Below are 23,572 nucleotides of genomic sequence, written 5' to 3'. Positions count from 1 at the left end.
AACAAAACGTATGAATTCATTTTCATTGCTCAATCCAGTTAATCTCAAACTGGAGTTATTTTGATTTGTTTAAAAAATAACTGAAAAATACAGCTAACTAACAAAGCAAAACACAATAAAAACATGATAAAATAATTAAAAATAACTGATTCATCCGTTTTTGCTAATAAATTCTTCATCAATATATACATATAGCACAAGTATGTCAATTACTTTGCACTCCAATGCACTTGAGAAACTTTTTTCTTCAGTTTGTCTTTTTTTTTTTTTTTTTTTCCGCCCAACTGATATGGGCGTTTGAAAAACACATCTTCACACTCAACTCAGAAGAAACAGCACCGTCTTTTAGATGTTCTTATGTGCCCCGTTTCCTCTCTTGCATGCTGACTGTGTGACACTCGGTAGGTATTATTTGTATGTTCTTTTTCAAGAAAATGTATTCAATTGTTTATTCAGAGAAAAGGATCAGCATAGTGATACAACCCACGCTCCTACAGGTAGTTGACCTCTCCTGAGCACGCTGAGGTAAAAATGTACGCCTCGATACATGACAGCGCACCCTCCCTGTGGTTTCTGAAGGTCACACTTGGAAAAAAAATAATCTTGCTGCTTTTGCTTCTTAATGAGGCATATCTTGAACAGCCTTATATTCCAAGCTACCTTGTACTGCAAAGTTCCCTCCAGCGCAGATTTGGCGCAACATTTTCCGCCCTTCTAAATTATTCCTTTTCGATGTTTTCATAAGAGAGTTAGCGATTCGTGAAATAACCCTTTTGAGGTTTGCCCACTGTGTTATAAATGTGTCTGATTTACATTGTCCTGGAACGCTAGTCTCGAATTTGAAGTCGTAGTCTTTTGTGAGAGCTTTTCAATTCAGCTATATGAGAAGCATTGCTTGATGCTTTAAGGATCGATACACCAATGATTTAATGTTTAACGCACCAGAATAAGAAGATGAGATAAATCTCAGTTGTCTGCAGTGCCCTGTAGACTTTAGAAGCGGTGGAATGTTTGTCATGTGTAGAGGATTGTCTCAAAGTGAATAATTCAGCCTTACCCTTTGGCTTACCTTGGCATCAAAGAGAGTGTGATGTTGCCGTAACATTGTTGCTATTGCAAGCGTGAATATTGCGCAGGCTGGGCTTTCATCCAAACATTTGTGTGAATGTTTGAGAAGAAAAAAATTATATTTTTTTAATAAGTGCCACAGCCATAGCTCATATCGTCATGTGCTCGGAAACCATATGTTTACATCCTTGCCTTCTTGCTTTTCCTGATTCTGATATAATTATTGTTCATTTTCATAATTTTCATATCATTTGCGTTAATTATGCAAATGTTTGATACTTGGAGATATCTGCTCTGTTACTCCCTTGTGCAGAAATAGTGAAAGGGCGTCACGGTCTGTATCAGAGGGGGAACTGTGTTTTCCAAAAGCATTGAAGGACAAAGCATTATTTGCCAACTAGATTTGCATTTCTAGAAAAAACAGCAGTGTTTGCAAGACAGCGCAAGAAACATGTCAAAGTTTAGGTAAGCAGTTTTAGGCTACGGTTATGCATAAATTAAATTCTGCATCAGGGAAGTGGTATAGTTGTGGCATGTTTCGTTTTCCGTCTGTGGCACCTAAGTGTCAACGCACCAACATTTCTTAGGAGCCAAGGTGAAGATGTAAGAAACAAGAGCAATCACAATTCAGCATACAGATGAATGCGAGAGATGAATGCAGTTGTTTTGAGTTAGTATATGTAACATTATAACAACGTAAGTAAAACCAGAATTGTAAAACCTAAAACTTGGAACAACTTTATAAGCATCCTTATGATGTTACATGTTAGAGCAATGGTACACAATGATCCTGTGGATTAGCCTTGCCATGCTTTAATCTTAATAATGCGCAGGAAAGTCTTTTTCTGGCAAGCAAATTGATTCAGTGCACTAATGAGACTTGCCTTTGTCCTGGATTTGCCTTTGCAGGACAATTACATCTGGCTCACATTTCTAACAGTGTTCATAGCAATCAGAGTTATTCAAGATCATTATCCTTATTTTGCAAATTATTCCTTTTTTGGCTTCTAGCTTGACCTGTTTTTTTCTTTTCTTCCTGCAGAAAACCAGATTCCTCATGGCTTCCCAACCATAGACATGGGCCCTCAGCTGAAAGTGGTTGAGCGAACAAGAACAACCACGATGCTCTGTGCCGCCAGTGGGAACCCTGACCCAGAGATCACTTGGTTCAAAGACTTCCTGCCTGTAGACATCAATGGCAATGGGCGAATCAAACAACTTCGTTCAGGTAAGGATGTCACACTTCCTTAGCCTTACACTCACAGTAGCAGCTCTGTTTGCACTTACAGCTTATTTTCCATGAATGTTTCACTACAGTTTAATGAATGCAGTATTCCCACATTATAAAAATTGCAACTTCAATTGTTTTTGTGCAATGTCAGGTCTCTGGTCTGCCAATTTGTCTTTGTTGACCATGAAAGGAGAAATATATTGACTTGGCCATAACGTCAAATGAGTCTTAAGCCACGTGCAAATGGTCAGGGTAATTGCAGGCACCCTTACGGGAATGTGAGAATGCTGCAGAGAGGATCAACCACTCTATTTACATTGTAGACCTTCCTAATGGATAGACCACTCAGGTCTGACCTAGGATCAGACGGATGAACAGGACTTTGCCCAGGCTGGATTAATGGCTCCTGACTGACTCAGAGTTTATCCCTCTCCACTAAATCCACTTCATTTAGCGAGCAAGTCTACAGCGGAGCTCATTCTCTAGTTTCTAGCATCAGCGTCTAAGTACACAGCTGAAAGTTTGAAGCACTTTGAAGCCAGAATCCCTTCATCTTGCTTATTTCGAGGAGCATCTTAGGTATACATAAAGTCAAATGAACAAAATGTACTGTTCCACTAAAGATCAAAACATTGCTTCCTCAAAGATTTTATCTCTGGACGGCATAAGGCGCAAAGCTTTACAGCCCTTTTAGGACACTCGTAACATAAAATTATGACAATAAAGCTAGTCTTATCTGGCTTAACTGCCATTTTAGTCTTTAGGAGAATAGAGAATAACATGTTTGCTGTTTTACTTCTGATAGATAAGCATTTTCTGATAATGGCCTTGGTAATGGCAACATAACCTTATCTTGTGATCGACATGAAATGGGCTCTGTTTTCTTTCTTATGTGCATGATTCAGTTTTTCATCTAACCTCACATAGTATGCAAAAGCAGTTGATTAACCAGTGTGTCTAAAAAAGTGATGCAGTGTCTTTAGCTGCTGACAATTGGCCAGACTTTCGTTACTGAGAGGCAGCATATTACACACAGATTCTCCTATTCATAACAATTATGAGTGAACCTTGTTAGGTATTATTCAGTGTTTACCAATAGCCAAAAAGCTATTCTTCTATTGTTGTATGCTACTATTAGCAAGATGTAAGATTAGCAAGCAGTTAGCAAGATTTTAGCTTTTCTAGAAGCTAATGCTAACGGTTAAATAACAAGTAATCAAATACCACTTATTGTTCCAATACATCTTGCGCAATGTTTTTTTCCCTGAATATTTCAGCTTGAACATTCTGTTTAACTTTGAAATATGTCAAATTATGGAAGTAAAACGAGTCAAATCTCATGTCGACGTCAATTCACATGTACAGAATTGCTGCTACCTGTTTCTTATACTTTCACACCAAACTTGCCACTTAACTTGCCATGGTCTGTACTTTTCTGAACAATGCCGTGAACGAAAATAACCTGAATACACATTGTTTCACTGAGCTCTGAAAATGTTCCTTAAAGCATCGAGTTTGGCAGACTATCTCAGAATCGTAGCACATAGAAAGTTTGCCCTAGGATCTTTTTTTCGAGCTAATTCCATTGCACCAGACAGCCAACATTCAACTAATCCCCGGAGAGCAGTAGTCTGGCTCAACTTGATTCCATTCTGTTTAATTAAGCTTACTTTCATTTGATTCCCTCCCTTTTGTTTTCCTTATCTCTCTTTGTCTATCTCTCTTGTCTACTAACACTTCTCTTCAATCTTGTTTGCATTCAATTTACTTCATCTAGGGGGTTCGCCGATACGAGGTAAGACAGCTGAAATGTGTCTCACGAAACGTCTCCTCCATTACCTGTCTCATCTCCACTGCTGTCATTTCCTGCTTGTTCAGTATATACACAACCTTTGTCCCAGCATTCAACCTGTCTGTGTTCTGATGTCTGTATCTGGGAGAAATAATGTAACAGAAATACACTACTGTTTAAAAGTTCAGCGTCAGCGAGATTTTATTATTATTTTTACATAAATTATTCATTTTATTCAGCAAGGATGAGTTAAATTGAGCTTTCTCTTTATCAAGTAATCTTCAAAATGCACATCACGAGAAGCATGAGATCATCTTAATGACTCCAAACTTTTGAACCGTAGTGTATATATCAAGATATTATAGGAACAATTCTTTAAAATGATGTGGTCATTTACATGCCCTTGTCGCAAACGCAAGATATTTTGAAGAGCATCTTGCTCACTGTTTTACAAACAGTGAAATGTTTCTTTTAAATATCTTCATTTGTGTCTCACAGAAGAAAAAAAATTCAGAACTACATAAAGAAGAGTAAATAAGAATAAGAATTTTGAACTCTTTGATGAGTTGGGGAAAAAAAATGATTCTTGCTAGTTACTGTGACATGCATTTGCTGTGGGTATTTTCTGAGACCCGAGGCTTTTTAAAGTTATGCTATGTGTTTGGGTTTCAAGCTGAAGGCCGTCTTTAGAGTGTGTCTCTTACATTCCAGTTGGGCTGTGATGAAATTGAAATGATTGAATTTGCATACTACTTATGCTAAAATGAGTACGTATGGGAAATGAGGGCAAGGCCCTGATTGTTAAGATGGAGCATTCGATCAATCACACAGTCGCTCTCAGTTCTGAATGAAACATGGATTTCAGAAACACAATTGCTAGAGGCGAGTGCTTGACAAAACCGACATTACCCTACTTCAGTCAGACGGTTAGCAATATCAGTGGTCTGAGGACCCCTGGAGTTTGACTGTAAAATGAAGTGGGAAAAGTATACTGCACATAACAAAGGCCTGTTTGTTACCGCTTACTGTTGGAACACGCCAGTTCACCTCAGGTTTATGAATCAGGAAGTACGTCTGGCTTGCTAGGACGGGAAAAAGCTGACACTACCTTATGTTCCCAAGTGATTACTGATTTTACTGGCTGAATTCTCAGTGTCTGTGGGAGTGATGTTAAATTCCTCTCATTCTCGACAGCAGGTCTTTGTTCAATTCATCTCCCCCAACTCATATTGTTTTGTATCTGATTATCGATGAGGAATATGTGTCATCTTCATACAGTTTTATGTCTTCATCAAGACACCGTTTGTCCAACAGTGTGTGCGTACTTTCTTAAAAATGCATGAGGTGGCATACTTCATGTCTGGTTGGAAGCATTAAAGGGATAGTTAACCTAAAAATAAAAATACTTTGGTCATTTACTCAACCTCATGTCGTTTTGAATGTGTATGACTTTCTTGCTTCACAAAAGATATCTTGGAAGACTATTTACTGTATATTTATTTAGTGACGAAAGTCAGGTCCAAAACTGTTTTTATCGTCTGGACATCAGAAGATAGAATGTCATACAGGTTTGGAATGACATGAGGGTGAGAAAATGACGGCAGAATTTTCATTTTAGAGTGTACTGTCCCTTTAATGTATCACGTCACATCAAACACTTGTCAAATGCTTGCTTTAAAATACATAAAAGTCATTCATTCAGTCCTCATTCAGTTTTGATGAAATTTAGTATTATTTTCCTTTATTGTAGTTCCTTTACTTTACAATATGGCACCATCAGTCAGATGTTGTCAGGACTGAGGGGTGATGGCAATCAGCACTGAGCAATCTCCGAATTGATTAGTAATTTGCTGCTTGTCAGGGTAGGAAACACCACCAATCAGTTTTCCCTGAACTTGGAGATTGGGCAAGGTTAGTGGTGCATGTTATTTCTTCCCTGCAGCACTTGGGATGCTGGGAAGTAGTCAGGGGTAAACTGCAGGTGATAACCTATGCTATGGTGGTACACCACCGCCAGAGGTAAATATGTGTGCTTTTGCTAGATTAAGCAAACATTTAAGTCAAAGCAAGCACCATATCTGTGGTTAGGACACCCGGATTGATTTTCCGTTTGATGTTCCTGACTTTTTCAAAGTGGGTAGGTCTAAAGTATCTGCTCCAAATGATATCTTCAATAAATAAATAAATACACTTCCAGTTAAAAATGTGAACTAACGATTTTTGTTTGTTTTGTTTTTGTTTTTGAAAGATGTCTTATATTCTCTACAAGGCGGCATTAATTAAAAAAAACAATAAAATACAATACAATAAAAACAGTAGAATTGTGAAATATTATTACAGTATAAAATAACTTTTCTTTTTTGTGTATTTTAACATAATGTCATGATCATTCATGATTTGTGCTTAATGCAATTATTAATTGTAATATTAAAAATAATAAAACGTTATTAATAATGCTAAATATCTTAGTATAAACGGTTATGTTTGTTTGATTTAAAATGCAATCTGAAATGCATATTTGAAATGCAATCTGTTGTAACATTGCAATTGTGTTTACTGTCACTTTTGAACAATTTCATGTGCTCTTGTTGAATTAAATCATTATTATTTTAAACCATTCTTACCCCAAATTTCAGTGGTATGGTTCAAAAAGCGATATTTTGAAGAATGCAAAATTTTACAAAATTGATATTTGGTTCTTGTTTTAGAGTACTGATAAATATTTCTTAAGCAGCTTTCTGAAGGTTCATGTGACACGACTGAAGTAATGGCTGCTGAAAAGTCATTTTTGATACACTACATTCTAAAATATGTGACATAGAAAGCAGCGTACTTTTAAATTGTAATAATATTTAAAACAATAGTACTGCTTCGCTGTACTTTTCTTAAAATAAATGCAGCCTTTTAAGCATAAAAGACATCTTAGAAAAACATTAAAACACTGTAATTATTCCAAACTTTTGTGTTAAAAGACTAAATAGACATTGTTCTAATGTGACCTCATGAAGCACATTTTTTTATCTATAGCGTTCAGACAGGCTGCATAGTTTTGTACAGTATTGACGTTTTGTTCTTTTTGGTGCGTATAAATATGCCGCAGCAGTAATAAAGTCATGTGCTGTAGCGTAATTGGCTCTGACTCAATGACATTAATATCCCGAAAGCTTTTTCTAATGACAGTGAAAGGCAAATATGTTGAGCTATAGACTCACTCAACCTGCAAAATCAGCTTTATGCATATGTCTTAGGCAGCATTCTAAGCCAATAAACTATATTCACAGTGGAACAGCTCTGACATTTAAACAGGGAGTGTTTACTGATTGTTTGCAGTGAAAGTTTGCGCTTTGGTGGGAAAAGTTGCGACGGGGGATTCATAATCGTGTTCGTAAATCAAAGAGGTGACTTTTACTCTTGTTGGTTTTTTTCCCCCCCCTCTCTCTCTTTCTCTCTCTTTCTTCAGGGGCTCTGCAGATTGAAAACAGCGAGGAAACGGACCAGGGCAAGTACGAATGCGTGGCTACGAACAGCGCCGGGACGCGCTACTCTGCCCCCGCCAATCTCTACGTGCGAGGTAAGAGACGTGCTCCAGGTGCCGCCCCTATCAAAACAGCTTCCTCAACAATGCTTCGCACCTTTATTTTGACCGCGTCGCAGTTTTGTTTTGACTTCCACGCACGTTGAACTTTGCCTGACATTTCGGAGCCAAGATAAACCAAAAGTTGTTGTCCAAATCGTGCCGGAAACAAAACATTCCCCGCTATGTTTTGAATTCATAGCAACGGAAGCAAAGGTAAACACGCGTGGTTCTCGCGGCATTTGTTGTGAGAGTGAGAAGACAAAAAGGGTTAACCAAAGGTGAGTGCCACAGAGGACACCTGCCGTATTAATACGTGGATTTAAAGGTATAATGGTGTTGAGGCATTGTCTATGAAACAGAACTCTGGGAGTGCTGTTGTTATGAGTGTCAACCCCTTCAGCTCTTTCCATGCAGGTAATAACAGGGAGCTTATGGCAGGCTGCCAGTATGGCCTCTAGCTAGTGACGTTACGGTGCCACCCAGTAATTGTCACGCAAGAGGTTGAGGACTAAGCCTTCTCATGCTTCCTGTGAAACAAACGGCCGAAAATGTTTCATACAATGGGATTAAACTGCACACGTCATTGTACGACTCGATCACGAGATGCTGCTGCGAGTGGCATCTGTACGCGTCACAAGTGTATAAAGAGGTTAAATTGTTTGGTGCATAAAAATAAGCTCGATTTCTTTTCTTTTTTTGCATTTCAACATTGTTTATGAAAATTAAACCGGTATGCTCTCATTATGGTAATGCATCTAGATGCTTATTTATTAATTTGAATGTCTTTGTTCTGAGTGATTAGATGTTCATGTCAAGCAATCATTTGTACTTTATTTAAATCAGCTTAAATTAAAAGCCATGAAAATCCCATGCGATTGCACAATATTGTTGGAATCACTTTCAAAACAATAAAATATATGTGATAAAAATATTAACATGAGATATTGTTCACAGGGCCCTAATATAGTTATCTTTCTAGTTATCGCTCTTGGGTTCAAACCAGTGTGTTCATCATTAATACATTAAAGTAATTTGGTAAGACACTCCAATTTTCAATATCAAGCAACAAAACTAACTGTTTTGTACAGACAAAAAATTGCTGGACATGAATGAAACCAGAAACTATAAAATTGACAAATGACTGTGACCATTTTTAAAATCCTAATAACCTTCTAAAATAAGCATTCCTTGCACAAAATATTATTTTATTTTCATTATATGGTAAAATATGAGCTGGACATGTTCCATGAAATTCGTCTACATAGTTCAGTGGACATTTATAATTAATGTATTAAGTTTTATACCAGTCTGTATGACCCCACCTTTAACTACAACAAAATTGAACGTGCGCAGCCAAAACAAGAATAACAAAAACAGGAACTTTTGGAGCTATATCAACAGCTAACTTCCTCAGAGTTGACAGGTGCATAATGGGTCGCCTTTATCCATCTGTCCATCATCTGGGCGTGGGTGCTTGTTTTTCAAAGTGTCTATAAAACGGCTAATCATGCTTTCTCTTCAAGGGCATTCAGCACAGCGTCCTGGTACCATTCCTCAGCCTCCCATCCCCGCTCATTTATCTGCTCACGCTAGATGAGTTGGGTGTCTAAGACTGCCAGCCTGTCACTGAATCTATGCATTCAATAGCTGCTTCCTTTTTTCCTTGGCCTCAGCACTTTTCTGGGAGCTGTCGAAATGCTCTATGACTGTCTCTCCCGCTCGTTCTCCCGCTCTGTCCGTCTGTCTGACAGAGGACTATATCACCTGGGAGAATCACAGTCATGTATACTGGCTGTGTATGTGAATTCTCATTTGTCAGCCGCTTATTCTATAGTGAAAAGTTGTCAACCACTCTCTGCTCTCCTTCCTCTGCTCTTGAAACTGACAACAAATCAAACAGAGCGAAGTGGGCGCACACTTCGTACCCGCATGTCTGTTTATTATATCTTGCGTGAATGTGCGCGGTGGTCCGTTTTCCTTTGTTCAATATTTAAGGAAGATGAATTTTAATACTGCTAATGCCTGTCACTCAGATGGTTTTATATCATAGTGTTACAGTGGCAGCCCTAACAAGCCTTTAACCGACATCATCATCTTTCATGTGTCAATGTGTGGCAGATTATGGCCCAGGGCTCTTTTAGATGATCTCAGTGGCCTTCTCTGCCTCACTGGAGATATGGTTATGTATGCTTACATGCATACAGTGACAGCTGTCAGAAAATGTTCAGTCATTTCAGTCAAGTTGTCTGGATAGTATAGCAGCAATGTTAATTTCTCCGACATATGTTAGGAAACTTTGAATAATATGTTACTTATCTCACGCTGGTCTGATCGTACGACTTCTTTGTGGAAGTCTGTTAAAACGAACAGAAAAAAATAAGTTGCATTGTGGCTTTTTCTTAATAGCTCACATACGAAACTGTATACAGTGTCTTTGTGTCTCATAATGTTTCATAATTGTGTCTTCAGAATTTTCTTAAGATTAATTATTTCATTTTTTTATTGATATAAATGTGCTCCCCTTCCGTATTTGATCCATAAACGTTTGGTATTAGTAAGAGTCCCTGAGAGAGAAGAAAAAACATAACTAGAGGGACAGCCGGAACTCCTTAATGTCTGTAATTAAAGCAGTAGTTTACACCAAAATATGAATTTTGTCATAGTTTACTCAGTCATTTCATTCCAAACCTGTATACGTTTCTTGCTCATGTTGAACACAGAAGATATTTTAAAGAAGTTAGAAAAACCAGACAGTTGTTGGTCCCCATTGAGTATTTCTTTATAAGGGAAATAAATCCTTTATAAGTCATTGGGGACCGTAAACTGTTTGCTTACCAGCATTACTCAAAACAACATCTTTGTACAACATACAAAAATAAATAAATAAAAAATCATACAGGATTGGAATAACATGAGGGTAAGTAAATGATTTTCATTTTCACTTTTGGGTGTACTATCCCTTTAACCTGTGTTATTGTGTCCTCTATAAACATGCAGTGATGCATATTATAAAATAGGCTTGCATTTACCTTTAACATTGTACAATGTGGTACAAGTCTGAGTTTCCATTGCATTTTTCTAACCTCCATAAATTTGTACACAAATGTGTTTTCATGTTCTCTTGTCTCCCATTTGTCTTTCAATTTCATCTACCATATCACTTGGTCAAACACCTCATGTCTTAGACCCTCGAGGAGGTTGGTTCTTTTCACTCTTGAAACTGAAAACCCATTTAATCAGAGACCCTTGTTTATCAGTCCCACTCCCTCTGCTATGTCGCCCCTCACCTGTTTGCTCGGGCTAAATGTGTTGTGTCAGGTGGTTTGCATGAGCCTGATACTCCGTGATATAGGGGCAGCTTTCACAGATTACACCTGGTGCTGGATTAAAAGGGATAGCAATGTTATTTAATCCAAACTAGTTTTAATCTGTATAAAACACCCACCTTAAATTTTACAAACAGTAAAATGTCTATTTTATTTAATTACATTCATTATAATTTAATTCAATTTAGTTTAAAACCCCTTTTTGTCTTGTTTAAGTGATAGTTTTCTTTTAATGTCAAAATGCATGTATACTAGCGACTCTTACTAACTACCTTAAGTTAATACCATTAACCTGTGTTAATGTGATTGTGTTCCCTACAGATATTCCATTTATGTATAAATGTATATTTATGTTATAATAGGCCTGTATTTACTGTGCCTTTGACATAGTAAACCTACAGCAAATATGGTAGAATATAGTTTTTTCCAGTGTTGTGATTTGACTGTCTCTCTGTCTCCTTTGCATTTTTCTAACTGCCATAAAATTGTTTGTAACTGTCTGTTCATGTTCTCTTGTCTTCCATTTGTCTCTTTCCATTTCATCTCCATCATATAACCTTCTCGAACTCTCACCTCATATAGCACTGCCTCGAGGAGGTTGGTTCTTTTCACTCCTAGCCACTTTTTGCAGACCTCAAATTGGATCCTTTTTTAAACAGAGACCCTTGTTATTAATCTTACTCCCTTTACTAATACAATCTTATTTAGTCCAAACTATTTTTAATCTGTGTAAACCCCACTTAAATTTAGAATATTTGTTAAAAGTCCTGTTTTGTTTTAATTCTATTTAATATTTAATTCTATTTTAATTCTATATAATTATTTCACTATCTGAAACCAGGCACTTTACTTACATTTATTTTACATTTAATCTTGAGGTCTTTGATCCACAGAGATATGGCATAATATATACAAGTCAAGCTTTTCAAATGGAGTGTCATGTTTTGATTGTGTGTCTCTGTCTTTATTAAACACCCCATTGCATTATCCTTTATTACTGCCATGAAACTATTTACAAATGTTTTTTCATGTTCTCTTGTCTCTCATTTGTCTTTGTCTTTCAATTTCATCTCCATATCACTTGGTCAAACTCGCACCTCATGTCTTAGACCATCGAGAAGGTTGGTTCTTTTCACTCTTAACTGCTTCTTGCAGACCTCAAACTGGATCCCTCTTTAATCAGAGACCCATGTTTTCAATCATTCCCTCTGCTGTCGCACCTCACCGGTGTGTTCTGGCTGAATGTGTTGTTTAGATGGTTTGCATGATGTAGGGGTGAAATTAAATATTAAAAATACATTAATTAATATTTAATTTTAAACATTTTTAAATAATTTAATTTAATTGTTATTTATTTTTTATTTAATTAAATTTTAGCCTTTTTTTTTTTTTTTTTAATTCAGGTTCAAGTGCCCATTTTATCCCACAATGCATGTATGGTTTTGCTCATGAATAGAAACGCTTTCAAACAACCTGCTCCCTGTTACCTGAAGCTTTATAAAATAAATATCACGATTGTTTATTTTACATCTGTGGTATTATCCACACTGAATTTCCATTGAATTTTCATTTTTGTCATTGTATGTCCATAGTCACGGTTTTTCAGTGTCACAGAGTTTCCTGGAAATTTTTGTATTTCTTAGACATGCTATCGCTATTGTAATTTCTTTGCAACAGCGGACTTGAAGTACTTTGAATTTCACATTGACTAATTCAAAGAAAAAAATTCTCAAGAGTCTATCGTTTTGCCTTTACAGTGCAAACATAATGAGGAGAATAACAAGCTTGGTCATGGTATCTATCCGAAAATAAAATGAGAGAACATAGTCGAGAATCCAATTTCAGAAGGACCTGTGCAGAAACCAATTATTGCCTATGCCGATTCTGCATAGACAGACATGAGGCAAACAGGGTCATTAACACAAATTGGAAGAGTCTGTTTAATGTGCTGCTGTTTTATACTCCTATTTTGGGACGACGGGAGAGGAAAAGTCTCTCCAGCTTGCTCTTCTTGTAAATAATTCAGCATTAGCGTCCCCAGTGATGGCCACCAGCTACGACTCTGAGCCCTGCACAATAGAGACTGAAGGGCATCCTAGTATTTGCATTGATAACAGAATACCCTTTAAAAACGTTGATGTTTCTCTCACGCTGATCCTTGTGGATTAGTTCTTCATACACCATGAGCTTGGCCTCATGCAGTCGAGTCAGTATATGTCAAGGCAGGTTTGAATTCCATTGATAGCTCTCCTCTCTCCTCCCCATCTCTGCACAGTGTCAGCAGGCTCTTTTTCGTCTCCATGGGAACCTCTTTTAATGTCAGGTTTATCTGCATATCAGAGACTCACAAAGAGAAGGGCCCAGTGAACAATGCGACTCCCACAAGGTCTCAGGCAGGTTCCCGAATCCAGGCAGGACTGAGCAACAACAGACCATGGTCTCAGTGCCACTGGGCGATAAACTGACAGAGAAAACTCCTCATCCCGCAATGCCTCAGCGAGGATGATTTTTTTTTTTTTCCCTCAAATCCACAATTCAATAAAGCTCCCCTTTGGCATGAATTTTAATGTCTCACTGTATAAAAAATACCATTACGATGCCTTCTTCACCCTTCCCCCGGCACGTATTGGTTTATCGCCCTCTTCTGCGCATATGTGTGAGCCTCAATATTGACTTCCTGCCTCCAGTTGTTAAGCTTTAGGCTTTAACAAATGGAAAAAGTGGCAGCTCGGCCCTTGAAGAGAATTTGTTTGACCTGTCAGCTCAACTTCATGTTAGTTTGTTCATGTTAGTGACACAGCCCTAGTATTCACACTAGAGATGTAGTAATCACGATAGATTTCCCTGTATATGGTCTTTTGTATCAAAATTTATATAAAATGCTACCTGTTTTGAAACTCACACTGGATGTTCTTTCTGGTAGTACGACGAGTGCCGCCCCGTTTCTCTATCCCACCTACCAACCATGAGGTGATGCCAGGAGGCAGTGTCAACCTCACCTGTGTAGCGGTGGGTGCCCCCATGCCCTATGTCAAATGGATGGCTGGAGACGTGGAGCTCACCAAGGACGAGGAGATGCCCGTGGGTCGCAATGTCCTGGAGCTCACCAACATCCGCCAATCGACCAACTACACCTGCGTGGCTATCTCATCTCTTGGTATGATCGAGGCAACCGCACAAGTTTCGGTCAAAGGTAAGATCCCTGAAAAAGTGTACTGTAAATGCCCAGCTATGTTTAATTTTCCATGTTCTGCTCCGTCTCTGAGCGTGCAAAGCATTAAATGTACACTCAAGCATGTGTGTACTACTTACAGTAGTTGAGATTTGCTTTTCAGAGCTGAAATAATTTGCAAATGTGCTGTTGCCTACACACAAGGATTTTAATTTAAAATGATATCACATGGAATGACCTCGAGCTAGAGCTGAATAAATTTACTATAAGTTTTAGACCAGGTATGTGTTTTAAGAACATAAATAGGGTCAGTTCTGTAGATTCTGTAGGGACTCTTAGTTTACCCAAGACCCTGAACAGGTTGTCAGAGACTAGAAAAAGTTATTTTCTAACTGCAACCCCAAGGTTCGGACCAGCTGTTTGGTACGTCTGGCGAATACACACAAAGAAAAAACATGGACACTTGCTCTGTGTTGACTGAGCTTTAGGGATTTCCCACATTTTACTGTGGGCTCTGAGAAAATGAAAGGCTTGAGATTATTCTGAGCATGTGTTTACCCAGACCAGATGTCTGGAGCTGTATCAGTGCGGCTGGTCCCACCAGACAAAACCGAGCCCTGCCAGACTTCGTTCCCCGTCATCATGGCTGCCTCTATTGATTGCACTTTGCACTTCACCAATCAATATGGACTCGGAGAATGTCACTGACATTTATCTGGAGTCCAGCCACAAATCTTAAAGACACAATGACGAGGCGGCACGGTCTGCCTTTCTCTGAATCATCAGAATGCAGGCCTTTCTTCTTTCTCATTCTGTCTTGCATTGCCTGTCTTTCTCTATTTTAGGAGTGCACCGTGTAGGCAGCTTAGCCTACATATGCTGTCATCTGTTTCATTTCCTTTCTTATTGTTTGCTCCTCAGCACTCCCAAAGCCTCCTACGTCTCTAATTGTGACGGAAACTACAGCTACCAGTGTTACATTGACATGGGATTCTGGAAACCCTGAACCTGTATCTTACTACATTATCCAGTACCGGGCCAAGTCCTCGGACACTAACTTCCAGGAAGTGGACGGTGTTGCCACTACACGCTATAGCATCGGTGGTCTCAGCCCTTATTCTGAGTATGAGTTCCGTGTTATGGCGGTCAACAACATTGGCCGTGGTCCACCCAGTGACCCAGTTGAAACACGGACTGGGGAGCAGGCACCGTCCTCCCCACCACTGCATGTCCAGGCACGTATGCTGAGTGCCAGCACCATGTTGGTGCAGTGGGAACCGCCAGAAGAACCTAATGGTCAGATTAGAGGCTATCGCATCTACTATACATCTGACCTGGACGCGCCTCTCAGTGCCTGGCAGAAACACAACACGGATGACAGCCGTCTCACAACCATCTCGAGCCTGACTCCCGACATCACCTACAGCCTACGTGTGTTGGGCTTCACATCTGTAGGGGACGGACCCCCATCTGACGTGTTGCAGGTCAAGACTCAGCAAGGAGGTAATGTTAAAGGGTTAATGAGTAATAATACATCAATGCTTTTACATAGGGCTGAGTAAAAAAAAAATGTTTGCTGATCAATCACGATGTTGTATACAATAACATCATGTGATCAGTGCAGGCTCATTCTTTAACAAAGGATTCGTATGAACTGGTTCTTTTTAGTCAATCAAGAACATACAATGTGAACAGTGTATTCTGATTGAATGAACAAGTGACTCATTAAACTCATAGTTATTTTTTAGTGAATCAAAAACATACAGTACAGTGTGACTATTATAGTCTGAATCATGAACAATTAAACTTAATTGTTTTAAAAATAAATTAAATTTATTTTTAGTGAATTCAATCATACATCATAACCAGTAAAGTCAGATTTTTTTAATGGGTCATTTATAAAGATCCATCAGAAGGGGGTGATAAATGAACATTGTTATCACTGCTTCTGCATATGAAATAAATTAATATATTACAGGATTGATAGGATTGACTGGGCCCTATAGTTATTTTTTAGTGATCATTTCATATTTTTGTAATAAACCAAATTTGAAGGTTCTTCATATAATTTACAGCAAAAGCTTGGAGAGAATTTCTTTAGAAGCAAAATTGACATTGTGACTAAAATGTACCAGAATGAATCAGAATCATAATGAAGTATAATTGAATTGGAATCTAGTTGAATCAGGAAATGTGCATCAATCATTGTCATGCCAATATCATAAAAATACTTGTGCATCTCTTGTCGCTAACATATCTTTGTCTGTTGAAATTCAAGTACCTGCTCAGCCTTCCAACTTTGAGGCAGAAGCAGAGCTGGATACACGGATCCAGCTTACTTGGTTGTGGCCAGTCCAGGACCCCATCATCAAATATGAGCTGCTTTATTGGGAAGCTGAATTGGAGAACAAGGTATCACGCCAGTGCTTGTTTCTGCCTGATTCATTCAGAATTACAAGCAGACCAGATATTGAACGTGTGCAGCTGTTGCTGTGGGCCATGGATACAAATGAAAGATAGCCAAAATTGACATTTCACAAAATGACTGCAGGCAAAAGTCTGTAGTCAGTTGATAGAATTAGATTGTGCAAAAACAGAATGTACTTATCAGTGCTCGGTGCTTGACAGCATTTCTAACTGATGCTGGAATGGACTGTTTGGATGCGTTTTCTTGATCTCAATTCATCCATACTGAGATTAGACTTCTTATGCACACTCATTGTGATAGCCATCATTGTGTCTGTATGCTAATACAAGACTTTTAATTTTTTTGTGAAAAACCTCTGCGTCTGCCCTACAATCTTAAAATGAATAATGAAAAAAGCGTATGTAGATTTATTGATTTATCAGAAACTTACACTAGAAAAAAGGCAGCCTACGATTGTATCTGTTAAACGTTAAACGTTTTATGAAATAAAAATTGCAGTAAATAGTTTGCTTATGTTAAATTTCACTGTCAAAGTTTCGATGAAAAAAGTAGTGACAGATCTTTTTCTGTTTAGTGACATACTTCTGAGTGAAATAGATTATTGAACAAGACAACATGTAGAATTGGACTGCGTTCTTTCCAATAATTGTTGTTTTTTGATGAAGACAGATCTGAATTTTAGCTTGCAGTCGATTGTAGGAAAGGGATGGGCTTAAGCTGGCTAAATGGTTGGAATGGTCTGACATGTCAACAGAGTCTGTCATTTCACCAGGAGATTATGATAATTAAAAATGACATGGTAAAAAAAAACATATTCGTGGATGAATTGTTCACAGTAAGGTTAATAACATGCCTTTATAAAACAGACGGGGTGACAATAGACATAGAAAAGTAAAGTAAATTTTGATGTTTCCTTTTCAGATCCATGTGACGTTTGACCCTGCCGGCTCATACGCTGTTGAAGGTCTAAAGCCGGACACTCCGTATAAATTCTCCTTGGCGGCCCGCTCTGAAATGGGGCTAGGGGTCTTCACTCAACCCATTGAGGCCAAGACTGCCCAGTCCAGTAAGTGCCCTCTTTTTTTGTTTAAATAATGTCAACTAACTTAAATTTGTCTCTATGGACAAACCAGAGGACCTCTTTTACCTTCCTTTCTCAAGCTGTTGTCTACCACAATCTCCACAATTAATTCTCTCACACCCCTAAGCCAGAGAATACCTTTATACATTGACAAGGGCAAAAGGTACGTTCGGTGTCTGCTTGTGCCTTTGTCGTTATTATTTTGGCTCTTAGGCTATCGATGTGATTTGTAATTGCTGCACTGTTAAAAGCCAGAGGAGTGAAGCCTACTCAAGAACAGGAGCTAAAGCACTACATTTGTGCTAAATTTAACACTGCTTGCGTATAACCCCATCCCAACCATATCAAAAGATGTTCAATGTTCAGAGAATATGTAACAAAATTTACAGTCATCTCACAGTATTGGAGTACTTCCTTTCCCCTGAGTCTCTCACAGCCTCATCTTCTCCTAGAGACCTGTCTATCACCTCCTCCAGGACTCAAAAAGACCCTTTGATCTTTTTGAGGTTTGTGTCAGGACCCCTTGAAAAAAAACAACCTTACAATCTGTTGAAATGTTCAGCTACGGCTGCAGTATTTTTGTCACCTCCTGCAGCATCAGGCATTTGTAGTGGCTCTCCCACAGTTGTCAGATTAAGGACCGCCTGATGAGAGACGCCTTGTGCTCAATCCCACCGTGGGTGCCAATAGCGGTGCGACATCACCAAACTGCTCTGGTTGTTAACAAAGGAATGCAAGCATGTTAAAATCCCAGTGCACATTCTTCTTCTTGTTCTTATTCCTCTCTCTTTTCTTCCTTAGTTAATTATCGTCACTTGTTTTATTACACATTTATGTTTATCATATGGAGCTGCATGAACGAAAGCCATTTAGCTTTTTTTGATCATTGTAAATTGTTGTTGTGCTGTCGATGTAATTTATTATGCCTCTGGACTGTGCTGTGTTGTGCAGGAACATTTAATTTGGTGGCTCACCTGATCTCAATCCGTCACAGGCTTAATCAAATAAGCCTTGCTGGTGCTGTGCTTATCTCAGCCACTCAGAAGTGGCACCGAGCCTGCCAAAAGAAGCTAGCAGCACACTTTAGCTGAGGCAGGATGGTAGAATACGCTCTCGGACGCGTCAGCTGCCACACTCACTGACACTTGGATCGTTGACAAACGGGGGCTGTTGTTTCTCGGCCAATAGGCTGACTGAGAATGTGTGAACGCCTGTTAAAACACAAACCGATGGCCTTTCCCCTGCTTGTCAACACCCAAGCAGAAAAAGGCAGTTAACGGTTGTGACTTTACTGATCGCTGTGACCAAGGTAAGAAATTAACACACAGCACCAGCAAAATGAGGATACTTTTAGCAATGGCAAGTCATTTTAATCAGTCTTGTATCAACAACACTCTTAAAAACACTACCATTTTAAAATTATACTATAATTTATATACTATGAAGTCGTTTTTTTTTTACCATGTTCACCAAGGCTGCATTTATTTGATCAAAAATATAGTGAAAACTCTAAAATATTATTACAGTTTAAAATATATTTTAAGGTGTTCGCTGAGCCCGATCCAAACCAATATGTAATAAAGTCTATACAAATACACAAAGACGTTTTTTTTTTTATTGTGCCAACCTCTCAGTCCAGAAGCGAGCTTTCTTTAAGTTGTTTAATTTTGCTTGATGCCATCCCCTTGCCTTGCCCCCACCTGCAGCCCCCTCTGCCCCCCCTCAAGACGTGCACCTGCTCAGTCTGAGCTCCACCAGCATCAAGGTGAGTTGGGTGGCACCACCCGCCGCTAGTCGCCATGGCGCTATCGTGCGCTACACAGTCAGCTACCAGGCAGTGAACAGTGAAGACACTGAGCGTCATGAGGTACCGGACATTGGAGCAGATGCCACCAGTTATGTGCTGGAGGGCCTGGAAAAGTGGACGGAGTATCAGGTGTGGGTGAGAGCTCACACCGATGTGGGCCCTGGCCCTGAGAGCACAGCTGTGCGTGTCCGTACCAACGAGGACGGTAGGTCTGAAGTATCCCGTGTGGACTAATAATGTCGGGCCGCTGCTGGCTGCTAACTTTCTCTTCTCTTCTCTTTTTCTGACAATTGTAAGCATGGCTATTAACAGTTATTCCTATCCGTGACTGGAATAGCCTCACCAGAATTATAAGACACCGAAGGAAATGAACAAAATCATCTAGTCGGATGGTTTCCCAAAGAATTGCTTTCAATTCTAAGTGTTTGTGACTTTTAATTTCCTTGCTTGTCAAACATTTCACTTAAAAATTGTGCGGTGTGATCTTGCTCTAAATGCTTTAGAAGACAGGCATTTGTCACCTGTCCTTGATCAAACCAGAACCTGAAAGCTGTGTCTTTTCCTTAAGAGTAACGGTGACTGAACTTGGTAGATGGAGCATTGAGTTTTAATTATAATTGAACTGTATAAGTGAGGTGGGAGCAATATCACAGAAACATCCTTTTAGAGCACCATAAAATTAGTGGACCACTAACCAAGGGTTGAAAGCTCAGAGTCATCTTATCATTCAAAGATGATCTAATTGTCCTATACTTTAATTAAACAACAGACACAGCTTTCCAGGAAACCCAGCTGTTAACCATGCTCCTTAGCTACAAGGGGGTCCAAGGAGAAGTGGAAAGGATAAAATCGTTACAAAATGCATTTTTAATTATAAAAACAAATACATTTTTCTACAACATATTTGTAATAGTAATATTCAGTGAAAATGCTGTATTTGAATACATTTTGCATATATACATTTTATACATATACATGCACCAGTTTGGGGTCATAATAAATTGAAAGACAGTACTTTTACATAGCATAATAATAAATACTTTTACATTTTGGGATCCTTAACCTCAAAAGTTCAAAATCCCCTAACCTAGACATGAAGTCACAGACATCAGCCCTGAAAGCAGTTACTCACTCTTACTCACACTCTGTCCTTTCCCAGTTGTGCTACTAAGAATTTTTTTTGTGCCTTTGCACAAGTTATATAGCCAGGCTGTAACACGTGTGACTTAAGGCAATTCCAGAGTGCTTTGATAAGGTTTCTAGAAGTGTAGGCTAAGGAGAGAGGCTTATTAAGCCTTGGTAGAGAACGGTATAAGACCGGATGTGCTCACTGCATGCTCTGCTACCAGACAACATGCACTTTGTCTCTAAATAACGGGATTTGCTCTGCTCCCCGGAGCATGCAATGCTTGTCCTGCACGCATACAAAAGCACCCTGCTTTTTCACAGGCCATGTTTTGCCCTTCACACCTTCCTTAGAAGTGGACTTACACCACTAGTCAAACGTTTGGAATAATTCAATTTTCTAATGTTTTTGAAAGAAGCCTCTTATTCTCATCAAAACTGCGTTAATGTTTTAAGTATTGTTGCAATTTCAACCTATTTGGTGTAGGAAATGAGTTGATCAATCAATAGTTCAGCATTAGTTTGAAAATTTTACTACTTTATAAATGGCTTTACTGTCAATATTGCTGAATTAAATTTATTCATTTATTTACTTAAGATGCTTTTTACCCCAAGATTTTTTATGTTAATATACGATGGCTTTCACAAAAATCTGAAGCAAATTTTATTTGACGAATGCCTGATGAATGTTAAAAATCAACAACAACAAAAAATAAATTAATAAATAGTGAGCATAAGACACTTAAAAAATGTCCTAACTTGTATATAAGTTCTTCATTAATCTCTTTCCCTTTATGTCTGCATATCAGATCATTTTTTCTTCATTTTGTATCCCTCTCATTCTCTTCCAATTTAGCTCTGTTTGTCCTTACCTCGGACCTGGATATTTGGATCTTCTCTCTAAAATAGCAGAAGCATAGCATAACGTCATATCTTATGATAGCATCATAATTTTTCCTTATTTATGATGCTATTTATTATGCCAGCTACATCCCTCATCCTATCCAATGCCTAAACTTAACAACTGCCTTACTAACTATTAATAAGCAGCAAATTAAGAATTTATTTAGGGAAAGGTCGTAGTTAATAGTTAAGTGTTACCTATTCTAAAGTGTTACCAAGGTTTCTTTGCACTAGTCTTTTGCTTGCTTGAATCGTTGTGGACAAAATAACAGAAGCCACATTAGCTTTTCCTAGCATGATAAATGTTTTTAACCAACAAATGTTATAAAACAAATACCTCTCCTCAGCCAAACCAAAAGTCATTAGCATTTATTAGTGTGTTTTATCTCAAGCTACCCAAAAAGCCTACATTCTGAAGTTTAAATCTAATTGTCCCCTTTTAAGTGCCTGGAGCGCCACCTCGGAAAGTTGAAGTAGAGGCTGTGAACTCCACAGCTATTCGTGTGACATGGAAGCCGCCTCTTTCTGGGAAGCAGCACGGCCAGATCCGAGGATACCAGGTCATATACTCTCGCCTGGAGAACGGGGAGCCACGTAGTCAGCCAAATATATTGGATGTCGCTCTGCCAGAAGCACAGGTACTACCTGCTAATTTTTTTATTGTAGCACTTCACTGTTTGCACAGTGAGTTGGATGTCATTGTTATTGTTCAGTTGAACTCTGTCCCACACCCTAGTAAGCTTACTTACTGTCTTAAGTAGACAACTGCCTTCTGAGATAGCATCCTAACTGAAATCGGACCTCTTAATTGACTTATTGAAAAGCTTTACATGGGTGCCACAAAAACAATGCTTCTTATATAAAGCACTCAAGAGACTCAACTAAACCTCACAGCTGATTAGCGTAGAGTTTGGCATTAGCACGCCAAACTTTGTTTAAAAATGATCATTACTTTATCTTTTGGAAATTATTGAAACGAATTATATATTTTTAATTACTTTTTAAACTTTTTATAATTTATTATAAAAAAATTGTCATGACTCCATACTGTTTCTGACAGTGGTAGCTGTATTATTTAGATACAGTTTTTAGTTTTTTCTTTTAGTTTATTATAAATATTGTTAACTTTAGTTCATCTTGACATTTTCATTAGCTTAGTTATTTTGATTATCTTATAAAATGAAAAAATATATATATTTTAAATATTAAATATTAGAATTTTTACGCTTTTTATTTATTTTAATAATATATTTCATTTCAGCTGTTTTTTTTAATTAGCTACAAATGTATAATTCCTAAAAATGCTGTCTTGGTAGGCAAATCAGGGGTTGGAACAGAAATGTTGTCTGTCTTATGAATTTTCAGAATACATGTTTACGCATCTACATAAACTCTTTTTCTGAGTCTTCAGTGTTATGTAAATTGTTAAATATTTCATAGGCGCACGCCATTGGTGGCCTTTCAAGAATTCAGCGCTTTGTAACACTAATACATATGCACTGCCTTGTTACTCTGTAATTTTTTTTTTTCTGTTTCGCTCATGGTGCGTTAATATAAGGAGATTTAAAACTGCCTGAAGAAACGTGGGTGCACTGAGATGGAAGAAAGATAGTAATCCTTAGGAGGGATTTAGATATCCATGAATATCTTAAAGTAGACACTTTTTCGAGAATCAGGGGAATCAGACTGGGGGCATTTAAATGCTTCTGCTCTTGAATTGTTAGCTCAGAATTAACTTGCATAGACATGTGTTTTTCTGCACCTTCCCTGCCCCCAAACAAAAGTTTCACATTTGCCTGTGTAAGCATTTCCCCTCACTGAGCTAGACTTAAAAAAAAGACCGTAACGAGAGATGTTTATGGACCACTGTGGGCTTTAATGGTTTTTAGTAAATGGGCAGGTGACGGGGGTTTTCTGGTGCATCGAGAAGATTATTTCTCATTTGCATAAGTACATAGCCAAGTGAAAGAGTGCATGCGTAATGCAAATGTATTAACTTACACATCAGCGCACATATGTTTTCTGTTTTGCCGTTAATTGGTTCCAGCTAATTTTATCAGGG

At 38.3% G+C, this 23,572-nt stretch overlaps 1 protein-coding gene across 17 annotated transcripts in view; it reads left to right on the top strand.

Annotated features, from left to right (window-relative positions):
* ptprfb (protein tyrosine phosphatase receptor type Fb) overlaps positions 1-23,572 on the top strand; it is a 108,494-nt gene that overhangs the window by 41,670 nt on the left and 43,252 nt on the right. For 4 of the 17 annotated variants that reach the window (XM_043260392.1, XM_043260429.1, XM_043260406.1 and 1 more), the window contains exons 5-12: positions 2,111-2,296; positions 7,552-7,662; positions 13,918-14,187; positions 15,088-15,669; positions 16,445-16,578; positions 17,516-17,660; positions 19,382-19,687; positions 21,955-22,148. In XM_043260392.1, the coding sequence (XP_043116327.1) occupies positions 2,111-2,296; positions 7,552-7,662; positions 13,918-14,187; positions 15,088-15,669; positions 16,445-16,578; positions 17,516-17,660; positions 19,382-19,687; positions 21,955-22,148 (1,928 nt within the window). Of the gene's footprint in view, positions 1-2,110; positions 2,297-4,076; positions 4,095-7,551; positions 7,663-10,853; positions 10,866-11,576; positions 11,592-12,103; positions 12,116-13,917; positions 14,188-15,087; positions 15,670-16,444; positions 16,579-17,515; positions 17,661-19,381; positions 19,688-21,954; positions 22,149-23,572 lie in introns of all 17 variants that reach the window. The other 13 variants (XM_043260446.1, XM_043260422.1, XM_043260455.1 and 10 more) reach the window with 8 other exon arrangements.

Source organism: Puntigrus tetrazona, chromosome 2 (genome assembly GCF_018831695.1).
Source record: "Puntigrus tetrazona isolate hp1 chromosome 2, ASM1883169v1, whole genome shotgun sequence".
NCBI classification, from domain to species: Eukaryota; Metazoa; Chordata; class Actinopteri; order Cypriniformes; family Cyprinidae; genus Puntigrus; species Puntigrus tetrazona.
The sequence above is the reverse complement of the archived record's forward strand: the minus strand, read 5'-3'. Positions and strand labels throughout refer to the sequence as shown.